Source organism: Bombyx mori, chromosome 15 (genome assembly GCF_030269925.1).
Source record: "Bombyx mori chromosome 15, ASM3026992v2".
Taxonomy (NCBI): Eukaryota; Metazoa; Arthropoda; class Insecta; order Lepidoptera; family Bombycidae; genus Bombyx; species Bombyx mori.
This window is the reverse complement of record NC_085121.1, coordinates 8676632-8692009: the sequence shown is the minus strand read 5'-3', so window position 1 is coordinate 8692009 and position 15378 is coordinate 8676632. Positions and strand designations below refer to the sequence as shown.

Below are 15378 nucleotides of genomic sequence, written 5' to 3'. Positions count from 1 at the left end.
GTCAATTATTTTTTTTGGTTGATTTTACACAATAAAACACTCTTACAAAATAAAACATTTCATAACAAAAAATAATTATAAAATTGAAGATAATATACCATTAAAATATTACTAACGATAAGCAGTATTCTAAGTTTTACAGGTAGGTACCACCTTTTCTTTTTCTTTCCTACCTGAGCTGGGAGCCTTGAGATGCTATATCAGCGTAATCTTAACTAGTAGGTGAGCTCCCGGGGCTCAAACCTGACGACGTTGCTAACACGAACCCTAGCAAGAACCGTGCTTCGCAGAATCTACCGCCGGATCGGAAACGCGACCCACTGAGAAGATCCGGCGAGAAACTCAGTGGGCTGTGTCTGAGGGTTAATTTACCCGTCGAGCCCTTCGTCGCAAGCGACGGGTTCGATGAGATCGATGACCGGAGCTTGAGGTACCTAAAAGCACCGTTAGTGGATCGGGAGAATCCGAGATGTGTTTGGGGCGACGTAGACTGCTTTCCATTCTGTCCGCAGGATCGGGAATGTAGTTACCGGCGGCCACGATGAGAGGGTTCTCGTGTCGTGCCGCTTTATCGAAGTGGCGCATCGACTCCGACTGCAGATACTTACTGATGGACTCTAAGTCCAGGTCGTCATGGAGGTCAACGTTCCAGACGAACCACGGAGCTCCGACGGCTATCTTGCAAAAACGGGATTGAATTATTTGGAATGATTTTAAGTTAGTGCGGGCCGTCTGAGCGAACACTACACTTGCATAGGTCATGACGGGGCTTATGCAAGTTTTATAGGGTGTCGTCACCTTATTTCTAAGGGACAATTTACTTCGCCTGCATTCCGTATCAGTTGATAGTTCGAAAGTAGTTTAATCTATAGATCAATTTTTGTTGATCCTTAGTGAATAATATTATGGGTCTCACTCTTATCAATAAATTGTTACATCATTAGAAAAACATAATTTGTTTATTTTATAAACTGACCACACAAAGCTTAACTTTGCAACGAATCGATTCTTAGTTCCATATCGATAATCGAATAGGTTGATTAATATTTTTTTAATACAGTACTGGTAAAATGGGGCGATTAGGGACAAATTCCAACTTTATGACCAATTTTAAGGTAGTTTTTGATGTATATAATGCTTTAACAGGATCAAAATGATTGAGTCTTTGTTGTCCAATTTAAAACTGCAACTAGCATTCCAATTTAAGCAAAAATAGGTGTAATCCCTATTTACCCGGAAATTGCGGTTAATTGGGACGAAATGAGAAATTTGCTAGGGTTGGCACTACTTGGTTTTAATTAATTTATTTATTTAGTTGCACCAACAAAGTGATCATCAATAAAAAACATTGAAAAACTGACAAAAGTACATGGCAGATGTCACCTCAAAGGTGCAATCTACAGTGCATTAACAAATATATATATATATAACTAAAACTTGATTACATTTATTTACTTATGATTAATTTATATTTACTTGGGAAATGATCCGCGACAGATTTGGCCTGTAAGTTGTGAGACAATTAAAAAAAAACATTTATTTCATCACTTAAAATTAGTTCAGCGCAATCGAACAACTTCGGATGAACATTGACGGAGACCACGCTACCGTGGACATTATTATAGTCCCAAAGGATTCTGTACATGGGAGAGTAAGCACCTAAATTCGAACGAGTGGGCTTTCTTATAAACGATTTATATTTCTTCGTTCTTGGTAAGTACTCAGGGGCTGATATTTTTATCTGGATTAAGAGATTAGGTGTATCGGTTATTCCATGGATTTATCAGATGAATACCCCCACTCTGAACAAATATTTTATTATGTATTACTTAGATATTTTGGTCCACCTTGAGATTTCATTGATCTTGTTACATGTCTGTGCAAAATCGACTTCATTCGAAATCGATCGAAAATCGATTTCAACTAAAGACTTATTCCCAATTTCATAGGCTTCTATTGCTGTTTTTAATATTAAATGATCATATCTCTTATAAGGCTTTGCACTCTTTGATACGTACACGCGATGCATATCTAAAAATGGAAAACAATACGTAACTGATAATATAAATATTTACCAAACAATAAAATAACACATTGATAATTTTGAATAAAAGTTCTAGACAGAAACATCATGAATAAACCAGATTTTTACCAACAAATTTAAAAATATTGTTATAGCCTCATAGACAACCCTACAAACCTGTACCTATTGATACTTAGGTCGTTCCATTTTTCTTATTCTCATCCCAATTTACCCCTTTTTCGTTGTTATTTGTACCTAAGACGTCCCCAATATCCCCAAAAACAACAGATTTTTACATGTATTTTTATTTTATCAAATACATTAATACCAATAACAACTGAGACTTACCTTTAATATATATGATGGTTCAAACACTAAATAACGTTTATAAATCACAGTCGTCTTCTATTATTATCAAATAAATAAAAGAGAGCAAAGTTTCTAGCACTAAAATAATTACCACCACAGGAAGTTAATTTGAAATGCGATTTTTTATAAGTTAGCAGCTATTATCATGCATATTCAGAGTTGTTTTGTAAACTTTCAATATTCTACTATTAAACTACAAAAAAATGGAAGATTTTGCAACGAATATAAAACTAATATTGAGCGTCGAAAGATTTTCCCGGTTTTTTCCCGATTCGCCTCTCAATCCCTAATCGCCCCATTTTACGGTACCGTACAATCCTTAATTTGTACCAATCCTTATTTTTACTGAGTTGTCAAATTGTCAAAGTTAACATAGTAAAAAAAGCCCAATGCTGAATTGAAGTGATAAGTTTTAGCATAGATTATACACTTAATATTTGAGATTTTAGTCATTGTCGATCGGTCATAAAGAATTACTTATTAGTAATAAACAGCATTAACTTTGGTGTGCTTATTGAATTTTAAAGATTAATGCGACTAGCCAAACCCAGACAAAAAAGTTGTCCTTATAATGAGTAGAATACAGGTCGATCCAAAGTTGTTTGTTACATGTCGACTTTGTTTGGATGATACTGGCCAGTATCAAATTGTTCCAACAGTTCAAGAACAAATTAAATTTTGTTTTGATATTCTCGTGAGTAAAATTGAAATAATTGTAAGACTCGATAGGTCATCATTTATAAGGTCTACTATACGTTATGTTTTAATATTGACCATCCCATGTTACTTGGACTTCATAAATTCAGAATATAATAATTATAGAATTTTGTCTTGTTTGCATTGCATATTGGTCTTATTACATTATCTGATAGAACTGTTTCTGCCCATTCTAATTGTAAAAAAATAATTTCAGGTTGAACCATTTGATGGCTTACCTCAGTTAATATGCCAGACATGTGAGCAACGACTTTCGGAATACTACAAGATAAAGAAATCCTATGTACAAAAACAGACAGATCTTAAATCAAAATTAGGATCTAAGGTTTGTTTTTCTGTTTACTATTAATAGTAATGTAGGAACCACCATAAAAACAGTGTATTTATATGATTAAATTGTAGTGAGCATTTACAATTTTCAACTGTACAGAAGCTATGGCAGTAAATATGTACACAAATATAAATATATTAGTGCCTGATGGCAATTTATTAGGTTCAGTAAATTTAGAACACAATCTAATTGCTGCTTTACTACTGAGACCCTTTGAAATAATTAAAATAGCAACATCTCACAGGCCTCAGAAACACTATAGAATCTCCATTATCGCATAGTTCTTATACACCACAGATTATATGCCACTGCCCACGTTCAGATACAAGTTTGATTGTTGTGTACTAGTGAGTTTGATGTCTTAATTATGTTCTGTATACTAGATTTTATACTCTTTAAACCAGACCTAATTGCTTCACTGCAGAAAAAGGTAAAAAACATCCTTTGACCTCATGGCATCCATTTACAAAATTTTATATTCCTTTGAAATTAAGTAAGTTTTAGTGTCCTTGCTATAATAGTATCATGAAAATTTAATTGCTTATCTTGAAAATCTATTAAAAAATTTGATGAAATACTGAAAATCTTTAAAATTAATGCATAATTGTATTACTATCATATTAGAATATTGTAATTTTGGAAAATGCTACAGCTGCCGCACCCTTCAAACCGAAACGCATATTGCTTCACGGCAGAAATAGGCAGGGTTGCGGTACCTACCCACGCAGACTTACAAGAGGTCCTACCACCAGTAATTACGCAAATTATAATTTTGCCGGTTTGATTTTTATTACACAATGTTATTCCTTCAATGTGAAAGTCAATTGTGCACATTTATTGTTGAGTACGTATTTCATTAGAAAAATTGGTACCCGTCTGCGGGATTCGAACACCGGTGCATCGCTCAACACAAATGCACCGGACATCTTATCCGTTAGGCCACGATGACTACTAAATAAATAAAAGAATAAGCTTTTGATAGAGCTATGGAATTCCGGCTATGGAATGAGCTCCCCTCCACGGTGTTTCCCGAGCGTTAGGACACGACGACTTAGATCTTAGAAAAATAGACTTAGAAAAATACCAAAACATAAGTAAATAACATATTACTCTTTTACTAATAAAGGTAGTTTCCAAAGAATCAAATGAAATTTATCCATATAGGATATCATCGTAATAGATTTCTTGTAGGTCAAAATACTAGTTACCATTTCTGTGAAGAGGCTGTGTATGTGTGACCCAATGATTTCTAATGATTAATATCTGAAAAAATCTTTATATTGTAGGATTTAGGATTAATCCAATCACAACAGAATGATGTTACCTCCAGTCAGTTTAATGAATTGGAAAATGAGGATCAAATAACGAAAAAACATGTTTTAAAAAGAAAAAGAATGATTTCATCATCATCAAGTGATTGTGATCCGCCAGTAGAAAAAAAACCTTGGAAAAATGATTCTGAAGTTTGTGAATCCAAAAAATTCGGATGCCGGTTATGTAATTGTTGTTTTACTAGCAAATTGGATATATTTTCACATTTAAACAATTCTCACACAGAGGTCAATAAGAAGTTCAAGAAAATATTTGAAAAACATTGTACTGTGCAACTAACAAAACTAGATAATAGCCCAAATCCAACTGGAATACTGAATTCTGTAATATTAAGTGATGGTAAAATTATTGAAGGTAAACATCCAAAGTATTATGTATTTTTTTCTAATAGAGAAATAAATATCAAAGCAAAGGAGCTCATTGATGAGCAAGAATTGAAGGATTCAAATATTAAGCTAGAAGAAGAAAATTGCCATTTGTCAAACTTTTCATACCATACAGATGACACAGTTTTTGCAGATGCTAATGAAAACTTTAATTACATTGAAGAGTGCAGTGATCAAGAAATAAAGCAAGAAGAATGTATAAAAATTGATGATTCGTCTAATGATTCTAATGATAGTAATATGATTGTAAGGAGAAATTCGAGATTAAACAATTTGAACTCTAAGGATGACATTCATAAAACAATTCAAAATATAGTATCTATGTGCCAGAATACACATAAAAATCGAATGACACCATCTGCAAGTTCAGACTGTAAAAGTTTCAATAATACTGAATCTCAACTAAAACGTAAAGTCCTGAATATAGGTAGGAAGACTGTTAATTCGCATGGTTTTAAATGTACTGGGTTACTGAGATATCTGGAGTCGAAAAACCTTGAAATTCTTTGGCTTCAGAGATGTTATGCTGATTCTGAAACTGGTTCAAATATGATACACATTAATACTAAGTTAAAATATGAAAAATTAGATTATAATGCAGGCTGGATCCCATTCTTTCAAGCTCAACCAGGGAATCAGTTAGTTCCATGTGTGTCAACTGATACACTACTGCAAACTGATGAAGACGAAAGTGTTGTGTCTAATTTAACAAATGCAGAAAATACAAAGTTATTAAATCCTAATCCAGTAGCCAATCCAAAACAATTTCCAAAAAAGAATAATTTACTTACAGAAAATGAGACAGATACTAAACATTCTAGAAAGAAAAGTAAAAATATGTCTAAAGGTAACAGATCTAAGAAAGAAGCGTCACTTATGGTTGAAGTGCCAAAATTTGAGGAAGAGAATATTCTAATGCCAGTCATAACATCAACGACATCTTTAGCTCCCAAATATGATAAGAATAATACACCAGTTAATAAATCAGAACCTCAGCTGTCTACTGATTCCTCAATTCCTGCTAAAAGTGGCTTTTTACCTCGAATTAAAGTAAAGCCAGATAGTGAACTGATGTCTGAGAAAATTTTAAGTAATATAAACCAATTACAAAATTCTCTAGCACAAAGTCAGAATCAGTTTAAGCAATGTTTACAAATAGATAATTGCATTCAGAAAGCTTTTCCACCCCAACAAAACTCACTGAAAATGGTACAAAATTCATTTTTAAATAAGCCACCGATTCAACAAACAGAACCATTTACTGCTGTGAGCAGTACCAGCCCAGAATACGTTATACTGGATACCGTAGATTTACCAAACACGAAAACAGAATCGCCAATTGACTATGTAAAAAAATTGTTAAATATTTATAGTATTATACTCTTAGATACAACAGAAAAAATTACTCAAGACTTTGACTGTCTTATCAAATTTAAGGTTTGCTTTAAACAAGAATTGAAGGATTCTGTGATATTATGTCTATCCTTATTTTGTAAAAAAAACTTCTTTTGTATTAAGGTTAAGGATAAAAATCAAGAAAATGTAGATATAGATGTATCAAAAATATCTCCTGTTTGGCAATGGGAAATAATTAAAGTTTTCCAAGGAGATATAGATAATAAAATGTTACACAATGCTCAAAAGGTGAGCCAGGAAGTTTATGAATATGTTGAAAGTTTCCTATGTTTACTAAAATCAATAAAATTTGAGAAACCCTCGTAAATTTTGGTTTACAACATAATTAATTTTTATTTGTAGTCAAAACCCATAAGCCCTGTCGCTCGTGTTAGCCTAGTCAATATTCAGAACTGACGAAAGGTCCCAGTTAAACCTAGTAGACTTTATGAAGATACCGATGACTAATGATTTTTAATTAAACCCAGGGCTGTCTAAATTTAATTACATTAGACTCGAAACTTACATTAGGTGTAGATTCAACTAGGATTTTAGTTAAGCGAGCGAGAATAAATTCTTAATCATAAATAATACTATAAAAATACTTTTGGAAATGACATCAACTTATCAACGTTAATTAAATTATTAAAACAAAGATTTCCGTCGAAATAATATTTGTGATAGTTGAGTATTCTGAATTTTCTTTTAATTCAAGATTTTCGTTATTTCGCTATTTTACTAAACCGTGATTAATATGATTTTTAACACGTGTATATTTTATAAGGCCTACCATACACACGATTGTTGTTTTTGATGTTCGACTATTACTTTTATTCTCTAGGTTTTGCTTATCATATTTTCGTTAGTCATATGCCCGAAATTGAAATGTATTTAGAATTTGAAGACCATTAGACGGAAATACGAAACGTCGGACTTCCAAGGGTATTACAATATGCATTATAGCTACAAATAGTGATAATTGTTTTGTATCAACTGATTATTATGGTACCTAATTCAGTATTGCAGGACCACATTAAGGTTTAAATTAAGTAGATACTTTGATGGCACAATTCTGTGCGTTTTAGTTATTCGTACATGTTTATGTCGCAGGAAATTATGTTTTCATGATTTTACTTTTTAGATATTAAAGTATTTGATTGCAACAATTAAATTTATTTTTACATAACATCTTTTACTTACTAAAATTTCCAAAAATATACGAATGCACCGAGCTTCTTTATCGTTAGACCACGACTTCTTGAATAAACAGGAATCAAATAATTATTGTTCAATCACGTCACCTTACCACAATACGATAGAATAATAGGTACCTACTCACTCAAGTACATAAACTGGTATATTTCATTGTTTACATAGGTATTTGTAATATATTCATGTCGTTTCGTAATTATTATTAAATACATAATGGTTTAAGAAAATAAAATAAATCAATATATAAAGATTGTGTGTTCTGAATTTTTTTTTATGAGATTGTATTATTTTTATTGATTTATTTAATCCGGTGTCGAGATATTTGTAATATTAGAATCTTTAAATGTACATACATTAAGTTTATTATTTTAACAGTTTATTTATTGTAGCGGTAATATAGTTTGACCACCGAACTTGATAAATTAAGGTTTCTTATCTATTAGGGTCAAAATCAAGTTGGTTATGGGAAGAGTACAAATTATTGGATACTTTATCGTTTTGCACATTGTACTATTTTCTTGAACTTTGCCTAAAAGAAATGCACAGTTTGCGCTAACAAGAAATTAATAAATGTTTTCAAAGTCGCATGAAAACTGTACGTATATTTCAGTTTGTCAAAATAGAACAAGACTTAATGTCTTCAACATTTAAATCGAATTAATATCAAAATGTAACGAACACTGAAAATTCTATATCACTATTAAAAAATTACGCTTTGAAAGTTACAAATTTGATCCACACAACTCTAACGAGAGCTGAAAGGCTATTTGGTTTAAGCGACATTTTTGTAACTTTACAGTAGTGCCATTTAACATTTAAAATATCATAATAAAAAACTTCTTCAGCTAGGTGTTTGAATGATGTAAAATTAATTGAAGTTCACTTAAAAATATTGCACCGTTGATGCTCCTCCTCCTTCCCCTTCAGTCGGTCGCTCATTGCTGAGCATCGTGATGCGCCCGCCTGTGACCTTTTTTTGTAATTTTTACCCACTTATGTCGGTCAGTGGCACAGTGAAGTGCGTGGCTCAGTCTCATGTCCAGATACTCAGACACTTGGTCACTCCATCTTTTTCGGCTACGACCTCTGGATCGTCTTCCATCCACTTTACCCGTCACTATGAGTCTCTCCAGGTTGTCAGAGGGTTTTCTTGCTATATGACCAAAGTATTGGAGCACTCTATATAGACATTTGGTGGATAGCGTCTTGGCAACTTTTAGCTCGTTGAGGATGGAAGCGTTCGTCCGGAAAGCCGTCCAAGGGATGCGCAACATGCGCCGCCAGCACCACATCTCAAACGCGTCTATGCGTCGCCTGTCAGACTCTTTCAAGATCCAGCCAGGTCTCAGCCCCATACAAAAAGATTAAGAAAATGAGCGTCTCAACAATTTGCACTTTCGTCTTCTTGAGTATGTTTCGATCTCTCCATATTTTGTTTAGCTGGCTCATAGCGGATTTGGCCATTCCGATGCGTCGCCTTATTTCGGTTTCCGATCCACCTCTATTGGAAATAATCGAGCCGAGGTTCACCGTTGATGCTACTACCAAATAAAACACCTCTAATTAAAGACACGTGTCGCATAAACCAAATAGCCGTTCAGCTCTCGTTAAAGAGTTTGAGGAACCCTTCATACAGTACCGAAAGTACAGTATGAAGTACAGTACAGTACAGTACTGCTTTGTGGAAATATTTACTATTATCATTTTACTTTAAACTATACCATATTCTACTTATGTATTTAAAGGAAAAAAAATACATCATCAATTTTGTTCGTTTTTTTAAGTGTTGTTAAGTTAATTTGTTATAATATAATGAAATCATCGCGGGACCAATTACAGCTCATTTTGAATTAACCTAGACACGGAGTTTTGTTAAGAAACACTCGATTATTCCATAGTAGGTAAGTACGTCATGCATAATTACCGCGACATGAATAATTACGACTTTGGGTATGGTTCTTTTGTTCCTGTACTGATGTACGAAAATCCCATCATGCAATGGTCTACTACCGACATTTGAGTGGGAAATTTAAAAGTAGAACGACTTTTTATTGTGCTAATATATCTCTGGTTTAAAAATACGACATATTGAAAATTCCGTTTCTAACGTTGGTTTACGTAACGAGCACATTTCACACTTCACCCTTATGTTATATCTATCAACTTTCAACCACAAAGAGCCTTTACATAAAACACTTTTTAACTTGAATGTTCAATAAACTTTATTTTATTTTAAATACAATTTTTTATCCTAGCGTCCATATTGATTTAACATCCATCAATACGTCCTCTGGGGGTGAATGTTTATGAAACATAAAGTATCCTTGAATTTGTGCTGGACTGACTTCTTTTTTTACTTCCATTACTCTGTAAACAAAAACAGGTTTGCTGAGTGTTTATGTAATTGAATGTGAGTTAATTTTGTACTACATTCTCATTTAAATAATAATTATAAAACTTATGTGTTCATTTACGCCCATTGAAAACTATCTTAAACATCACAATCTGTGACTCTTAAATTTCTTTATCGATGTTGGTTGGTTATCTTAATTTAAAACTTACTTTTCGGCAAACGTTTTAGCATGGTCAGCCGCTTTTTCTCCTTTGTAAAATCTTAAGAACATTAGTTCGACCTGTTCTTGGTTGCAGTATCCAACGTATTCTTTCATATCTACACGCCCTGGCCTGATCAGGGCCGGATCAAGCCTAAAACGATAATTTAGTTATGTGGGAACAAACGAGGAATAACTTGAATAAACATAATACGATCTTGCATTTTTATAATTAGTACCTACGGTTTTTTACCAAGACATACAAGGCACTCTCGTATAGTTGTTGCAAAGTACGCGTGGCCTTTATTTGTAGTTGTAATCGTAAATACACATTTTCGTTAGTGTGTGTAGAGAGAGAGTATTCTTTATTGTACACCAAAAAAACAAATAAACAGTGCGATACACTAAAAACAAAAAAAGTACAATTGGCGGTCTTATCGCTAAGAGCGATCTCTTCCAGACAACCATCAGGTGGACAAGAATTATTTGGAAACGAACTACGCGCAGTGTACCATTCCAGTGAAATACATATACATATATGTACACATACATATACATATACACATACATATCTCCGTAAATATACATACAATTAATACAAAGTATTATAATATAATAATAATTATTAAAAATAAAAAATAATAAAAATTAAATTTTGCTTCTTTACACATAAATAAGAATAAGCAATTTACCCAATGGAGCGGTCAGAATTAGCTACATATAGACTACATTGACGCGTATACAGATTAGTCACTCACACAATTACAGGCGGCGCGCAGTCGTACTTTGCAACCTCTATAATAGAACTTTGTAAAATCCTTATAAAAAATTTCAGTTTTGACGTAGCGAGTATAGCATGTCGGGAACACGTATGTTTTTTTTTTTGCTAAGATAAGTAGACAAGCTCACGGTCCATCTGTCGCCATCAATTTTGAGACATGAGTTCGGAGTCTCAGTTTTTACAGTAGTACAACGGCTGCCCCACCCTTTAAACCGAAATGCATTACTGCTTCACGACAGAAATAGGTGGGGCGGTTGTGTCCACCTTAACCTACCACCAGTAAGTGCAACTTTCTTGCCATAGAAGAACCATGCGTACCAGTCACGCAGGCTAGGATGGCCGATTCGTGTCTCAAGTGTCTATGGATTTCGGTGACAACTTAATACCAGATGTACGAGTGAGTTTGTTTATCATTCGATATCCGTTCAGATATCGACGTAGTTATTATATTTATTTTATTTATTGCACTAGCTTTGTAAACTCGGTAACGGTCCATCTTGTTACCATAGACGTGAAGGCGATGTACATAGATGTCGTAACCTGTATGCCATTACCGACCTTAAATACATACGGTTGAGGTCTCAATTGTATTGTATCACGGCAATTTCACCCTTCAAATCGGAAAGTACGACTACTTAGCAGTAGAAATGCAGAATGTAGTACCTACCTGTATGGACTCCTAATACGGCCTGCCCCAATTATTATATTAGTTAACTTTGCATATTTAATTTTCATTACACGATCATTTTGTTGTGGAATTCGTTCATGAAAATGTGTTAGGTGTTTTACTTCAAAATGACTTGTCGATCAAAATGAGCGTACAGCAACATGTGAAACATATAAATACCTCTCCAAATAGTTCGTCGTCATAAAGACGATCCGTGCTTCGGTTGACGCAACGCCATCCAAACAGTTCAGCAGTCCGCTAAACGTAACGCGATTGAGACCTTCGTATGCCGCTTTCTGGGTCGGCGTGTCCTCGCGGGACACAAACGCCGCATCTATGTCTTCAAGTAAGATTATAGACTGTTGCGGAGCTACACTGTGTATACAAACAAATCGATGCACCATTTTGGACAAGTCTCAGTATTATTATTTTTTTATTGCTTAGATGTGTGGACGAGCTCACAGCCCACCTGGTGTTAAGTGGTTACTGGAGCCCATAGACATCTACAGCGTAAATGCGCCACACACCTTGAGATATAAGTTCTAAGATCTCAGTATAGTTACAACGGCTGCCCCACCCTTCAAACCGAAACGCATTATTGCTTCACGGCAGAAATAGGCGGGGCGGTGGTACCTACCCGTGCGGACTCACAAGAGGTCCTACCACCAGTAATTACGCAAATTATAATTTTGCGGGTTTTGATTTTTATTACACGATGTTATTTCTTCACCGGGGAAGTCAATCGTGAACATTTTGTTAAGTACGTATTTCATTAGAAAAATTGGTACCCGCCTGCGGGATTCGAACACCGGTGCATCGCTAGATACGAATGCACCGGACGTCTTATCCTTTAGGCCACGACGACGACAAATTAATCTGTGATTTGCACAACGGTGAAAATTCATCAGACTAAAAATTAATAATCCTTTAATCTTGGGTAGACAGTGACTTGGCTGCCACCTGACATTGCTGAAATCCATGGGCGACGGTAACCACTCATCATCAGATGGGCCATATGTTCGTCTGCCTACAAGGGCAATAAGAAAAAAAAGTCTTCCTATTAATACGCCAGGGTAGAGCACGAACATATTTAAAAAAAATCCTAATATCATAAAAATTATTTTACCGGTGGTAGGGCATCTTTTGAGCTCGCTCGTATGGGTAGGTACTATCATACAGCCATGAAACTATAATTCGTTTCGGTTTGAACGATTGGAACAGTTGTCGACTCCAAAACTGAGACTTAGAACTCATGTCCCAAGGTGGGTGGCGGCATTTACGTTATTGAGCTCTGTGGGCACTGATAATCATTTAACACCAGGCGGGCTGTGAGCTAGGTCACCAATCTAAGTATTAAAAAATAAAAATGGTATTTTGCATAATTATAATTTTTGTACATTAAAATTTAACATTTAATACAATTAATATTCTTTAAATTTCATATTTTGTATTAGGTGTATTAGGTGGCTAGATGACCTCTAAGCTCACCTGGTATTAAGTGGCTATAGACATACATCACAAAATGATTGCCACCATCCTGCAAAGTGGTACTGTGACTGCTCCGTAGTTGAACAAATTAGACTGTTAACTTCTACCTCGCATCCTACAAGCTCACAGTGGAACGGTACAAGTAATTAGGCAAACTTATAATTTTGGAAGTTAAAAGAAACACGGCCCATCTCAGTTTTTTTTATGGATTGCATGTCTGCATCATGAATTGGATATCAAAACTTTTTCTACTGTAATATCATTCTTAACAGAAAACATTCTTAAATTGATAAATACGGTTCATACCTCAGCAAATGATTTAATCGATCATCTGTTAAGCCTCGTTCAGATAAGTTGAGCACACAAATATTGTATTCTAGTTCTCCTGCTAATGCCATGATAAATGAAGATTTTCCGCAGCCCGGTGGCCCATAAAGCAAATAGCCTGAAATATATGAATACAAATATTTTATTAATTGATTAGATAAAGCAAATTCTCATCTTTGTTCAGACATTTAACAGTAACAAAACTACTTAAACACATACAGATTATAATGTTAAAATTCTAACCTAAGCATAAACACATGAAATTTATATATTTGGTAAACCATAACTTAACATAAAAATAGCTTTGCATATGTCCACAACACACTTAAGATTTTTAATGGTGTTAAGAGTATCCTAGCCTCAGGATAAAAAAACCTTAGATTAAAAACACTGAGATTAAAATTGACTATTTTAAAATATGAAGTTGGTGGACTCAAATTTATCAATGAGAATTTATCAATGAGACGCCCAGCTTGGAATCCTGCTGTTAAATTATTTTTTTAAGGTAAAATATAAATAACAAGTTCTATGATGAATGAATAAAAAGTCTAACACTCAATTTATGAATTTGTGTTATTCTGAGCTCAGATGGTGCATCCAATTTCAAATTAATTTATTAAAAAAACACAAGGTACGATATAAGTACCTCAGATTAGAACAAGTGTTTTATGAACTCTGTAAGTGTTATTATTCCAAATTAATATTATTTAGTAAAAGGTCTACTGCATAAATGTTTTACATATTGGTTCCTAAGTTGTGAACATTCAACTAAAATATTTTTTCCTCAGGGATACGGTATATTTGAGATATTTACCTCTTCTATAGGGTATTCCACGGTCTGTATACCATTGTGGGTTATTAATGAAGTCTAAACAGTCAGCAACTATCCGTTCTGTTAATCCTGATCGAAGAACTACACTGTGTATAGGTCGGCGCCGACGAGGGTGTCCAAAGGGTCGCCACTCAGAGCCCATTGCGGTGTACATAACTGTCATACCTTCATGTTGTTTGAGAGCCATTGTTCTAGCTGTTAGGAAAAATAATATTGGTATTTTACTGATAAAAACATTTGAAATATGCTTTAGAACTCATCTTTACTGGACTTTGAGCTTGTCTGCATGACTAAAATTTTTGTGTTTGAAATTAAACTAATATTTTGGATGAAATATAGTATGCTTACTCAGACAAGTAGGGATGACAAGGGAGTGAAAATTCTTTTCAGTAGTGCAGAACTTTTCCTACACTGATAATGTTATTTTTAATAAATATATATTAATCATGTAAAAAACTCTTTTATGGGTTTGAGGAGAGTATTAGGTATGTAGCTTTATTTAAGCTTTGTAATTTCTTTCAAAATATTTTATCTAACAAAATATTTCAAATCGATGCATTAACTATAAACAAATCAGTTGATTAAAACATTTTTGTATCTCCTCTGGAGCCTTTCAAATAATTTTATGTGAAAATTTTGTAAGTTTGTACAATTTTCATTTGGTTTCATAGTTGTGATATTTCAGTAGGCATCAACTAGGCTTTGCATTGTGGCATTGCTGATGTTCTTAAGAGACGATGACTACTTAGGCATAAAGCCCACCTGATGATTTTAAGATCACAACTTCATAATAATTAGCATTGTATGATGATTTTGACGTTTATAATCATGAGTTCATAATCTGTATTTGTAATCACCATTTAGTACCCAGAGCAAGTTATATGCTTTGATAAATTTAAAAACCTAGTCAATATTCGAATTCACAACTTTTATTTGTTTATTAGTCAATTAGTCATAAGGATAGCT

At 33.9% G+C, this 15378-nt stretch overlaps 2 protein-coding genes across 5 annotated transcripts in view; one reads left to right on the top strand and one right to left on the bottom strand.

Moving 5' to 3' along the window:
• The first annotated feature begins 2744 nt into the window (after nucleotides 1-2744).
• On the top strand, nucleotides 2745-7739 carry LOC101744707 (uncharacterized). Of its 2 annotated transcripts, none has more exons than XM_012692555.4 (3): nucleotides 2745-3086; nucleotides 3306-3434; nucleotides 4727-7739. In XM_012692555.4, the coding sequence occupies exons 1-3, from the start codon at nucleotides 2964-2966 to the stop codon at nucleotides 6878-6880; spliced, it is 2406 nt and encodes an 801-aa protein (XP_012548009.2). In that variant the 5' UTR covers nucleotides 2745-2963; the 3' UTR covers nucleotides 6881-7739. The 2 variants fall into 2 exon arrangements, with proteins under 2 accessions (XP_012548009.2, XP_062528518.1); XM_062672534.1 differs by having other exon boundaries at nucleotides 3053-3136.
• A 2222-nt stretch (nucleotides 7740-9961) lies between these two features.
• LOC101736280 (mitochondrial chaperone BCS1) overlaps nucleotides 9962-15378 on the bottom strand; it is a 35849-nt gene continuing 30432 nt past the window's right edge. For all 3 annotated transcript variants that reach the window (XM_062672557.1, XM_062672556.1, XM_004928453.4), the window contains 5 exons: nucleotides 14395-14607; nucleotides 13560-13698; nucleotides 11946-12140; nucleotides 10328-10471; nucleotides 9962-10132 (listed from right to left, as the gene is read on the bottom strand). In XM_062672557.1, the coding sequence (XP_062528541.1) occupies nucleotides 10012-10132; nucleotides 10328-10471; nucleotides 11946-12140; nucleotides 13560-13698; nucleotides 14395-14607 (812 nt within the window). In that variant the 3' untranslated portion in view covers nucleotides 9962-10011. The remainder of the gene's footprint in view (nucleotides 10133-10327; nucleotides 10472-11945; nucleotides 12141-13559; nucleotides 13699-14394; nucleotides 14608-15378) is intronic.